Raw genomic sequence first — 13455 nt, 5'->3', positions numbered from 1 at the left:
TGGTTGTAATATAAACCATTCAGATTTTACAGGAATGCAACTACTGTCTGAAGACTTCATTTTATATGAAAGTGAATTGTTGTTTATTGTTGTTAAGTGCTGCTGAGTTGGTTCTGACTCCTAGCAACCCTGTACAGGGTTTCCGAGGAGTGGCTGGTGAGCTTGAACTGCCGACCTTATGGTTCAAACCGAACTTGCAGTCCAGCACATCAACCTGCAGAGCTACATCAGGACTCCTGAAAGTCGATTACCAAGGGTTATTCAGTAATGATAATGATATAAATGGGATCACAAATAATATTTACAGTTGTTTAATTCACATGATTCTGGTGGCTGGTGGCTGTGTGCCATGGAGTCGGTTCCGACCCATAGTGACCCTGTACAGGGTTTCCGAGGCTGTAAATCTTTACGGGAGCAGAACGCCTCATCTTTCTCCCACAGAACAGCTGGTAGTTTTGAACTGCTGACCTTGCAGTTCGCAGCCCGATTCGTAACCACTGTGCTACATATTAAATTCTTGTTAAGTGCCATCAATTTTAACTCATAGCACTCCTAGTTTCCGAAAAGCGGCTGGTAGGTTTGAACTGCCAACCTTGTAGTTTAAACTGAACTTTGGGGTCCAGTATATTATCCTGAAAAGCCACACATTTTATCATGTCTTTCTCTTTTCCTTTATATTGTGATTAACAAGGAGCCCTGGTGGTGCTGTAGGAAAAGAACTGAACTGCTAACCACAAGTTTGGCAGTTCAAACCCACCAGCTGCTCCGCAGAAGAATGAAAGGCTTTCTGCTTATGTAGCGATTTACAGCTTCGGAAGCACTGTACATACAAGGTTGTTATGAGTCAGAATCGACTCTTAGCTTAATAGGTTATTGTGATCAAGATTTTATACATATTGTTGTTATTAACTGCCACTGAGTTGGTTCTAAGTCATAGCGACCCTGTATAGGGTTTCTAAGGAGTGGCTGGTGGGCTTGAACTACTGACTTTGCAGTTAGCAGTCTAGTGCTATCCTACAGCACCACACCAGGACTCCACATAGAAATAGCAAAACCATACTCACTGCTGTCTATTCTATTTCAACTCATAATGACCCCATAGGACAGAGTAGAAATGCCCGACAGGAGTTCTGAGTTATAAATCAGTTAGCAGCTTAGAGCTTCACTAGAACTCCTTACACAGAGATGTTGTTGTTAACTACCATCAAGTCGGTTCCAACTCATAACGAACCCAGTAAAAGGTTTCCGAGGAGCAGCAGCTAATGGTTTGAACTGCTGACCTTGTGGTCCACATCCCAGTGCTGATCCTACAGCGCCACCAGGAGTTCTATACAGAGATTTGGGCAATCCTTAATTTGCACGGTGCTAAGGATCTCTGGTAGTGTAGTGGTTACGAATCGGGCTGCGAACCTTAAGGTCAGCGGTTCGAAACTACCAGCTGCTCTGCGGGAGAAAGATCAGACTTTCTACTCCCATAAAGATTTACACCCTCGGAAACCCTGTACAGGGTTGCTATGGGTCAAAACCGACTCGACGGCACTTAACAATGTGTATGAATTTCAGTTAACCATGCTTTAATAAAATAAAACCAGTCCCATAGTATCATGATTCTACATTTCATTTACCATGGTTTATTCAGTGTGAGTAATTACATAAAAGTACAGCCTTATCTGCCAGTTCTCCAATCCACAAATCACCATGTATATAACAGATGTGCATGACAATCAGTAGCCAATCACATCACATCTTTCAAAATCTGTTGTTATTAGTCCTGCACATCTGTTTTTTAGTTCATACACAGGCAGCAAAGTCTGTACTTGTGTTGCCTCCTGTTCTGACAATGATAAACACATTTACACAAATGGATAATCAAAAGACGGATTAGGCCAACATAGTGGAAAGAGTAGCACAATAAATGAACAGTGATAATACAATGTTGGAAGAGAAAGTTCCAATTGAGTGTAAAAGAGCAATAGAGTGGATAATGGGAATCTTCACAATGATGCTTTTCAAGACCTTTAGATGTGCATCCAGAGGAGCTTAGTAAAAGTGAACTTAGAGGGCACAAATGATGAATGAAGTTGTTGTTGTTGTTAGGTGCCTTCGAGTAGGTACCAATTCTTAGTGACCCTATGCACAACAGAATGAAACACTGTGTGGTCTGGGCCATCCTCACAATTGTTGCCATGCTTGAGCCCATTGATGCTGCCACTTTGCCAGTCTGTCTCGCTGGGGGTCTTCCTCTTTTTCTTTGACCCTTCACCTTACAAAACATGATATCCTTCTCAAGTGACTGTTCCCTCCTAACAATGTGTCAGAAGTACAAGAGATGAAGTTTGGCTATCCTGGTCTCCAAGGAGCACTCTGGCTGCACTTTTTCCAACACAATTTGTTATTTTGGCAGCCCATGGCATGTTCAATATTCTTCTCCAACACCAGAACGCAAAAGCATCAATTCTTCTACGATCTTCCTTATTCTCTGTCCTGCTTTCGCATCCATATGAGGTTACTGTGAAAATACCATGGCTTGGGTCAGGCACACCTTAGTCCTCAAGCTGACATCTTTGTTCTTCAGCACTTTAAAAAGGTCTTGTGCAGCAGACATGCCTAATGCAATACTTTGTTTGATTTATTGACTACTGCTTCCATGAGTGTTGATAGTGGATCCAAAAAGAATTTCTTGACAACTTTAATCTTTTTTGCATTGATAAGAATGTTGTTTATTGCTCCAGTGCTGAGGATTTTTTGTTTTCTTTACATTGAGACGTAATCCATACCAAAGGCTGTGTTCTTTGATCTTCATCAGTAAATATTTTAAGTCTTCTTCACTTTCAGCAAGCAAGGTTGTATCATCTGCATATCACAGGTTGTTAAGGAGTCTTCTCCAGTCCTGATGCCACGTTTTTCTTCATAGAACCCAGCTTCTCCAATTATTTGCTTAGCATACAGGTTGAATAAATATGGCGAAAGAATACAACCCTGTTGCACACCTTTCTTAATTTTAAACCATTCATTGTACCCAACAACTGCCTCTTGGTCCATGTACAGATTCCTCATGAGCAGAATTAAGTGTTCCAGAATACTCATACTTCACAATGTTGTCCATAGCTTGTCATGATCCACACAATTGAAAGCTTTTGCGTAGTCAATAAAGCACAGGTAAACATCTTTCTGGTATTCTCTGCTTTCAGCTAAGGTTCATCAGACATCAGCTGTGGTATCCCTTATTCCATGTCCTCTTCTGAATCCTGCTTGAACCTCTGGAAGTTCTGTGTCAATGTATGGTTGCAGTCATTTCTATATTACCTTTAGTAAAACTTCACTTGCATGGGATATCAAAGAGATTGTCTGATGATTTCCACATTCTGTTGGGTCACTTCTCTTGGGAATGGGCACAAATATGGATCTCTTCCAATCAGTTAGCCAGATAGTTGTCTTCCAGATTTCTTGGCATAGAGGAGTGAGTTCCTCCAGTGGCACCTCACTCTCTTGAAAGATTTCAATTTTTATTCCGTCAATTCCTGGTGCCTTGTTCTTTGCCAGTTCCTTTAATGCACCCTGGACTTCTTCCTTCAGTATCATTGGCTCTTGACCATATGCTACTTCTTGAAACAGTTGAACATCAACCATTTCGTTTTGGTACAGTGACTGTATATTCCTTCCATCTACTTTTGATGCTTTCTGCATCATTCAATAATTTGCCCAGAAATCCTTCAATAATGAAAGTCGAGGCTTGAAGTTTGTCTTCAGTTCCTTCACCTTGATAAATGCTGAGTGTGTTCTTCCTTTTTGGTTTTCTGACTCCAGACCTTTGCACATTTCATTGTAATATTTGAGCTTGTCTTCTCGAGCTGAACTTTGAAATTTTCTGTTGAGCTCTTGTACCTCCTCATTTCTTCCATTTGCTTTAACATCTCTACACTGGAGAGCAAGTTTCAGTGTCTCTTCTGACATCATTTTGCTCTTTTCCTTCTTTCTTGTCTTAGTGACTTTTTGCTTTCCTCCTGTATGATGTTCTTGATGTCATCCCACAACTCTTCTGGTCTTCTGTCTTTAGTGTTAATGTATCAAATCTGTTCTTCAGATAATCTCTAAGTTCAGGTGGGATATATTCGAGGTCATATTTTGGCTCTCGTGGACTTGTTTTCATTTTCTTCAGGGCAGTTTAAATTTGCATATGAGCAATTGATGGTCTGTTCCACAATCTGTTCCTGACTTTGTTTTGACCAATGATAATGGAGCTTTTCTACTCTATCTTTCCATTGATGTAGTCAATTTGATTTCTATGTATTCCATCTGGTGAGGTGCATGTGTATATTCATCTCTTATGCTGTCTAAAGAAGGTATTTGAAATGAACAGATGATTGATTTTTGCAATATTATGTGATCTCTAGCATCGTTTCTGTTACCAAGGCCATATTTCCTAACTACTGATCCTTCCTCTTTGTTCATGACCTTTTCATTCCAATTACCAGTAGTGATCAATACATCTTGATTGCATGTTTGACCAATATCATATTGAAGAAGTTGGTAGAATTCTTTTATTTGGTCCTTCGGTCCTTCACTGGCTGTAGTGGTTGGTACATAAATTTGAATAATAGTGGTATTAACTGGGCTTCACTGTATTTAGGCACATGGATATAATCCTATCACAAACAGCGTTGTACCTCATGACTGTTTTGAATATGTTCTTTTTGACAATGAATGCAACACCATTCTTCTTCAATTTGTCATTCCTGGCATAGTAAACCATGTGGTCATCAGATTCAAAATGGCCAATACCAGTCCATTTCAGCTCACTAATGCCTAAGATATTGATGTTTATGCATTCCATTTCATTTTTGACAATTTCCAATTTTCCTAGATTCATACTTTGTACGTTCCATGATCTGATTATTAATGGATGTTTATAGCTGTCTCTCTTCATTTTGAGTTGTGCCCCATCTGCAAATGAAGGTCCCACTGGCTGTACTACCATGGGCTTTACTCCATTCGCGTCATCACGGTCAACTCTACTTTGAGGCGGCAGCTCTTCCCCAGTTGCATTTTGAGTGCCTTCCAATCTGAGGGGCTCATTTTCCAGCACGATATCTGACACTATATTCTCTGCTATTCCTAAAGTTTTCAGTGACTAAATTTTTGGAAGTAGTTTGTCGCAACTTCTTTCTAGTCTGTCTTCATCTGGAAGCTCATCCGAAACCTGTCCACCATGGGTGACCCTGCTGGTATTTAAAATAATGGTGGCAGAGCTTCCAGAATCACAGCAACTCACAAGCCATCACAGTTTTTGCAACAAAAGGGATGAAAGTGTCCCAGAGAAAATTATGCTGGCCAAAGACTTCACATTAAAGATACTTTTGGAGATGATTATAAAGAACAAAGAGTTGGAAGTTGATCTAAATTTAAATAGAAGTATGACAGTTCTTTAAGGCATAAAAATGATAATAACTCTTTATTAGAAATTGCATGATGAGAAAGAAGGCAAACAATGCTCAAATGACTCATGAGAAGTTTTGTATTTATTTTTTTTAAACCACAATAAAAAAATACGACATTTTAGTTGTCCCTGTTTATAGTATTTTAGGTTTACAGTTTTCTTCACTGCCATTTATCTTGGTGTGATGCCAAGTAGGATAAGAACTCGGCTACAAGGTCAGTTTGAACCACAAACTCACAAGTTGTCATTCAGAAATCTTATACAGGCTCACTATGAGTCAGAAGTAACTCTACGGCACTTAGCAACAACAGCAGTGTGTTTATAACCAACAAGCAGTAAGAAAGTTTTCAGTGTTTTGACATGAAATGTTAACGGTTAACAGAACACTCATGATTTTTCTTTGGTTATTTAGATTGCCTTGCAGTTTCTTGCTGCACAGTCATATGTATTGTCTTAGCCTTCGCTCCTCAGAAATACTAACAGTGTTGCTATGAGTTGGAACTGACTCGGCAGCACTTCACAATAGCCACAATCCTTTATACAGTGTAAGGCAAGGGCTGCATGTGTATATGTTGTTGTTCTTAAGTATCGTGGAGTTGGTTCTGACTCATAGTGACCCTGCACAGGGTTTCCGAGGCTGTAAATATTTATGGGAGCAGAACACCTTATCTTTCTCCCGTGGAACTGCTGGTAGTTTCGAGCTGCCAGCCTTGAGGTTAGCAGCCCTATTCATAACCACAACGCTACCAGAGCTCCTTGCATGTGCATGTATATATAAATATATGTAATTGTATGTCTAGGTAGATTTATATTATCTCTGACTAGTTTATCATCATGATGGTGGTAGTTATGTGCTGTGAGTCAGTTCCAACTCTTAGCGACCGTGTACAGGGTTTCCAAGACTGTAAATCTTTATGGGAGCAGCGAGCCCCTTTTTTTCTCCTGTAGAACAGCTCATAGTTTTGAACTGCTGACCTTGAGGTTAGTAGCCTGACTCGTAACCACTACGCTGCCAGAGCTCCTTTTTATATCAGCATATATCTCATAAAAAGAGGGCATTTGGTTTGCTAAGCCTGAGAAAGACAGAGATGATTACTAGTTTGTGTACTTAACTGTTCTTCCTGATAGCCATTTACTTTTTTACTTATTTGTTCATTCTTCCATTGTTTCTAATGATAATAGTTGTCTAGTTGCATAAAAGAGTATATAAAAATTAAAAGATATGGGATATAGTTAAGGGTTATAAAAACAGATAATTTATTGTTAGAAATTGACAAATGGATTTCAGTGTTACAGATATTTTGTTTTAGGCTAGTAGTGTAGTAGTTACAAATAGGGCTGCTAATCTCATGGTTAGCAGTTTGAAACTACCAGCTGTTTCATGGGAGAAGGATGAGTCTTTCTGCTCCCGTAAAGATTTATAGCCTCCGAAACCCTGTACAGGGTCGCTATGAATCGGAACCGACTCCACGGCAAATAACAACAACAACAAGTATTAATCTGAAACACAGGATGAGATTTTTTTTCTAAGACTTTTTAAAAGGATAAGCCACTGAACTGCTAACAACAGTACGGTGCTTCAAACCCATCAGGCACTCCTTGGAAATCCTATACAGGGTTGCTATGAGTCAGAACTGAGTCGATGGCACTTAACAACAACAACAAATTTAAAGCTATCATAGAATAAGGGTCTGAGTTATATGTAAGTAGACTTGGTGGCAAAGTGGCTAAAGTGCTGGACTGTTTATCCAGAAAATGAGTGAGGTGACCCTTCCAGTCACTTTGATGGAGAAAGATGAGGGTGTCTGTTTCCACAAGGATTTGCAGTCTCAGCAACCCTGTGGAGCAGTTTACTCTCTCCTATAAGGTAGCCAGGAGTCAGAATCAACTCCATGGTAATAGACGTAGTTAGTCACACGATTTGTCTATGGAAATGTATATGTAAGCGTGTTCAGAGAGCTACTGGAAAGTCTGTTTGTAGCTTTTCAATCTAGACCCAGCCTTGGTGGCTCTGGGAACTCTGGTGGCTGTTTGCAGATCCTTGCTCATAAGCTAAGAATGGATTTAATCAGACAAGTGACTCATTTCTGTGAATTGCTACTCAGACTGTATCCCCTGAATATTTATTCTTTGGCATAATTTAAAGAAATTGGCCACTTTTATTAAGAATGTTTGCATCTTGTGTTTTCAAATGAACAGAATAAAGGATGCGTGTTCTAACAGCCACATTTTACCATTTTAGATGATTTCCTATCTCATCAGTGTGGTTTATAAGAAAAAATTAAGAGCATTAATATCAAAAGTTGCCATTTGATTTTTGTGCATTACTAGCTATGTTATGAAAAATTTAATTACAGCTGACAGGCTTATTCTACTGTCTTCAACTTTAATAATGACTTTTGTGCACATCTAAAACCATGGATTAGTTATATTTGATTTTTAAGTTTTCTCCTCAAATGTAAAGAAAGCAAAAATCCTTTCCACTGGACAAATAAACAGCATTCGTATCAATGGAGAAAAGATTGAAGTTGTCAAGGACTTCATTCTTCTTGAATCAACCATCAACACTCATGAAAGCAGCAGTCAAGAAATCAAAAGCCGTATTGCATTGGGCAAACCTGCTGCACAGGATCTTTTTTAAAGTGTTGAAGAGCAAAGATGTCAGCTTGAGGACTAAGGTACATGTGACCCAGGTCATGATATTTTCGGTATACATTAGCACTAAAGATGATGAAAGAAAGACCATAGCAAAAGATGAGGCCAGGTAACTCTGAAAACATTTGCCCAGTTCCTTCTTCCTCATCCGTGTGTAAATTGAACCAATATTGCAACGATGTTTTCCTCAGCTGTTTCATAAACTTTTACCACTAGATGGTGCTAGAGAACTAAAACCCACTGCCAAACAATACATTCTGACTCACAGATACTCTGTGGTGTGCTAAATTCTGTATCTACCAGATGTTTGTATTGAGTTGAAATTTGAAAATGTTTGATTTTAAAAAGCATCTATATTTACAAGTCATGAAGGGATATCCAAGGTTATTTTAAACATGCTGAACACAATGTCTTTTTACATGGCATGAGCATAATAACTTGTTTATTCATTTGGTAATTAGTTTCTTAGTCTGGGAAAAATTCTCTATAATATTTAAGTGATCCCCAAGCTTTATTTTGCCCATGCTGTATTATGTTTTACCTAGTATATCACATTTCTGCCCAGTGGTCATAAAGGATCCTTTTTAAGCTGTTATTGTGTGTGCATATACACACATACACGTGGCTTAAGTACTTAATCTAAATTTATTTATTGCTTTTCCTGGTTAGCATTCCCCTGAAGCTTTATTTGAAAAAGGAGATACTGGCATTGTGTTTGAAAATGGTAATTAAGCATCATTTATGAATGGCATAACGAGTTTATCAGAATTAGTTGTACTCACACTGAAAGATTTTCTACCAGTTCAATTTTGGGTTTGTTTTCAAATATAAATTTTCTGAAGACTAGAAATGGTTTCTTTCTGGAAATACCCTAAATGTATCTCCCATCTACATAAAGGGAAGAATTATATTATTGCTGCCTGAGAGAATCCCGGAAATGCTGATTGTAATCCAAAAGCCTTATTAAGATTTGTCCTATTTTGCATACGAGATTATTTTCAAATTATCAACTTCACAAAAAATCAAATCAAATATAATTGTACTTACTTTCATATTGATGGGTGGGATTTTATGTGCTAATGTCTAGCACTAGCATGATGTTTTATAATTCTGATGATGCTATTTTATGTAAGTGGTTCAATGTTGATTGTTCTGGAAAAATCATTTTTGTGACCACCTTGTAGACAGTGGTGTTAATATGAGTGGTGTGATCTTTATGGTTTTGGCCCTATTGCTTTTTTAAATTTTCATGGTGGTAATATTTTCTATGGAGTCCTGTTTTGGCTCTGTAGGATAAGCACTGGACTACTAACCACAGATTGGTGGTTCAAACCCATTACCCACTCCTTGGGAACCTTATATTGGGTCACTATGAGTTGAAAAAAACTCAACAAAACCACAGCAATTCTTTATTTTTTAAGCCAGTGTTTTAAGATGTTCCATTAACTTTATAATATTATTTCAGATAAATAAAACCATCACTTTAAATATGCCTAATTAGCATAGTGGTTACAAATCAGGTTGCTAACTCAAAGTCGGCAGTTTGAAACTACCAGCTGTTCTGTGGGAGAAAGATGAGGCTTTCTGCTCCTGTAAAGATTTGCAGCCTCGGAAATCCTGCACAGGGTCACTATGGGTCGGAGCCGACTCCATGGTACTTAACAGCAACAGCAATAATTATACAATAAATCTGATTTTAGAAATGTGTGTATATGACTTCAAATGAGAATTTGAATATTTTTAAAGACCTCTAAGAACTGGGGTCTGAGTTGGAAGGTTAAATGAGATGCAGTGTAGGAAAGTGCTTAGTAAACTCCAGAGTACAGACTAGTGCCAAGTGAAGAGCTGCTGGAGTCTTTAGGGTCTAAGGGGGCCATGCCTTTAACAGTCAGCACATTCAGGGAAGCTGGTGTTACCATTTTTGAAGTTTTTGTCTGGGAGTTTTGGCGTGAGGTAGAGAGTCTAGAATAGGAGGAGATATATAAGTATTTTCCCTCTTTTTCTATAGGATAGTTGTAACTTAAAGATCCTGGGCGGCACAGGGCTGAGCTGCTAGCTCTCACCAGCTATGTATGTATGAGAAAGGTAGTAAAGCAGGTGATCTGCTCCTGTCAAGATTATAGCAGAGAAACCCCTATGGGGCAGTTGTACTCTGTTACATGCATTGAAAATCGATTCAGTGATAGCGAGCACAGTAAAAGCACAGCTGTTACTCATTTTGAACAGTCTGAGGAAAATGGAGAAAGGAATTAACCTTTCAAACTTCCTTTTCACATACTTGGTTGCTAGGAGAGAGTAGAGGACCCATCAAAATGACTAAATGAAGTATATATGAATTTATGGAGTTGAACTTTGATGGAGAGATGCATATTTTGAAAGACGCCATCAGATAATTTTTAAGACCTTTGCCATTCACCCCTCCATCAAGCCTGGCCCATTTAGTAGATACTTTATAGTCTCCCAGTCATGTTCCTGTTCCTGTCATAATGCTATTTTTTCATCATCATTTTTGCTCACTTTAACTTTATACAATTCTAGGGTTTACAGGCGTCTCCATGGAGTAGTGTACTGCTTTCTGTCTTTATTATTTAGCCATAATGCATATTTTTAGTCAGCATGGCCTTCACTCCCCCCTCATCTTTTGTGTGCACATGTGCCACCCATGCATACTTTTTTACTTAAGTATTTAAATTAAATTTAGATCTAACTCCTAGTACAGTATTACTATTTTAGTGTTGAAGAGCAGAGATGGCACTCTGAGGACTAAGGTGGGCCTGACCCAAGCCCATGGTATTTTTCAATCACCTTATATGCATGTGAGAGCTGGACAATGAATAAGAAAGACAGAAGAAGAATCGATGCATCTGAATGATGGTGTCATGAACTACCAAACGAATTAACAAATTTGATAGTTCATAGTAGAAACTTTGTGATTAATGCTTTGTTCAATTATATTTGCAATAAGTAAGCTGTGCAGAAAGCACTCTTTTATCAAACTAAGGTCGATTTCTCTTCTCTGTACTTTCTGTATTCTGCAACTTGGTTAGGACTACAGTGTACTGGTTTTGCGGTGGCTTGTCCTACCCCTCCGTCTGCTCCTTAAACATTGAGTCGTGAGTCTGCCATTCAGCCACAGACTATTTCTTGTTTAACCTCCCTTCCTCTGTGCCTTAGTGTTTTTGTCAACTCTAAGACATGCCCAAAGTTTAGAGCATTTTAGTTCTCCCTTTAACCATATTTTGATGGACTCAAGCAAGGATAATCAAAAGAAACATTTATTTACACTTTGTACATCTTCAGTTCAACAAACATGAGAAGAACGTCTCATGGGCCTTTAACCCCTATACATCAGTATAATCATAATATATGCGAACTTCTGATCTTCTGACACTTTGCAGGGATCTGATGCTTTCGCTCCTGGTCCTGATATTTGATTTCTTGAATAGCCTTCTTGAAAATGACCTACACATGAAAAAGTAAATGATTGGATCCAGACACACATTGCATGCAGACAAGAAAAGTGTCATTTCTTTGCAGTAATACAGTATTTTTTGTGCCGATTCATCTAAAAGTCTATCCAAGTGACTAAATGTAAATGGAATTCTGCACAAGTGATATGGTAGAAAGCATGTAAAAAATACAGCCACAACCACCCTAATACTTTGGTTATGCTTTCGCTTTCGGCTTGACTGACTTATGAACTGCCTGCTGGATTTATGGATGTACCTGGATATGGCTATGTAACATCCAATCAGAATCACCAGCACAGCCACAAACAAACAGCTGTTGACATAAATGACGGCTTTATGCCATTTGACTCCCAAGGGACTTTTAAGTTTCACACAGTCATGAATATTTTCTTTAGTTGGCTGACCATTGGTTAGGATGATGTTTGGCAGGGACAGAATGGCCATGATCACCCAAACACAGATAGATAAGACCTTAGTAAAGGTTATGCTGTACATGCGCGAATCCCCAAATGGCTTTACCACCTTCAGATACCGATCAATGCTTATCAACCCAAGAAACATAATGGATGTGTACATGTTTGCATAAAATAAAACTGAAGTGTATTTGCAGAGAATAAACTTGAAGTACCAAGGTCCAAATCCTGCATCATGTACTATTCGAAAGGGAAATGTCAACGTCATTATGAGGTCAGCAACCACTATGTTTTTGAGATAAAATATGAAGCTGGTTTTATTCCTAATGTGGAAGAAGATCCACACTGCTAGACCATTCAGCAAGATGCTCGCTACAAATATAATGAGGTAAAGCACAGGCAAGACGATCGTGTCGAATTCATTGTGAGCGGTGGTGTTCTTCCCGGGTCCATCGCTCATGTTACTTGGAGTGTGACTCCCATGGCTGTGCAGCTCGCGATCTGTAGAGAAGTGAGAAGACGTCACTTCAGTGCTTCACATGCATGCCCCTTAACTACATAGACTATTGTTGTTGTTGTTCAGTGCTGTCGAGTCCATTCCAACTCATAGCGACTCTGTATAGGATTTCCGAGGAGCAGCTGGTGGGTTTGAACTGCCAACCCTGTGGTTCACAGTCCAGTGCTCATCCTACAGTGCCACACCAGAAGTCCTCTTAAAGGCTGCATGCTCGTTTGGGGCACATTTAAGTACTGACTTCAGGGATTTAAACAGTCAATGTGTAGTGCTCTGTGAATGTTTACAGTTACAAGGAACTGATACCCCTATTTCCATACACCCACATACACACTGAAGTCGTTTAACCCTTTTGTCTTTGAGCAATGAGTCTTTTTTTTTTTTTTAATGTTGAGTAAAAACTTGTACTATTCTGGTTTTTTTTTTATTTAGCATTTAATATCCTTACAAACAGAATCAACAAAACCTGGGTGTAGGAAATAGATATTTCTTTTTCAACAATAAAGTGTCCAGAGCATGGTTATTGATTCAGTCTCCAAAATGCGCTTTCTTCCCCTCCTCAGTCTTAGGCTGCATAGAAGTGGGAAGGGTTAGTAGGGAACAAAACTAGTAGATCATTTTGAGTTTTTCATCTGTGTTTTTTTATATATAGTACTTAATAAGGAGCTCTGGTAGCGTAGTAGTGGTTACGAATCGGGCTGCGAACCGCAAGGTCAGCAGATCGACACTACCAGCTGCTCTGCGGGAGAACGATGAGGCTTTCTGCTCCCATTAAGATTTACAGCCTCGGAAACCCTGTACAGGGTCACTATGAGTCAGAAACAACTCGATGACCCTTAGCAACAGCAGCAGCTCTCTAGTTAGTGATTTGACTTTGGTGGAGGGAAATGCACTATTCAATAAGGAGGAGGTGAGCACAAAATGACTGAAGCTAAGGAAGATAATGGGAGGAGCATAAGGGTTAAA

At 39.0% G+C, this 13455-nt stretch overlaps 2 protein-coding genes across 2 annotated transcripts in view; one reads left to right on the top strand and one right to left on the bottom strand.

Moving 5' to 3' along the window:
- MED12L (mediator complex subunit 12-like) overlaps positions 1–13455 on the top strand; it is a 470668-nt gene that overhangs the window by 276128 nt on the left and 181085 nt on the right. The gene's annotated exons all lie outside the window — the stretch shown is intronic.
- GPR87 (G protein-coupled receptor 87) overlaps positions 11347–13455 on the bottom strand; it is a 38696-nt gene continuing 36587 nt past the window's right edge. Inside the window, exon 3 of the mRNA XM_006867980.1 lies at positions 11347–12476. Coding sequence (XP_006868042.1) covers positions 11434–12476 — 1043 coding nt within the window. The 3' untranslated portion in view covers positions 11347–11433. The remainder of the gene's footprint in view (positions 12477–13455) is intronic.

Source organism: Chrysochloris asiatica, unplaced genomic scaffold (genome assembly GCF_000296735.1).
Source record: "Chrysochloris asiatica unplaced genomic scaffold, ChrAsi1.0 scaffold00113, whole genome shotgun sequence".
Classification (NCBI taxonomy): Eukaryota; Metazoa; Chordata; class Mammalia; order Afrosoricida; family Chrysochloridae; genus Chrysochloris; species Chrysochloris asiatica.
The sequence above is the reverse complement of the archived record's forward strand: the minus strand, read 5'-3'. Positions and strand labels throughout refer to the sequence as shown.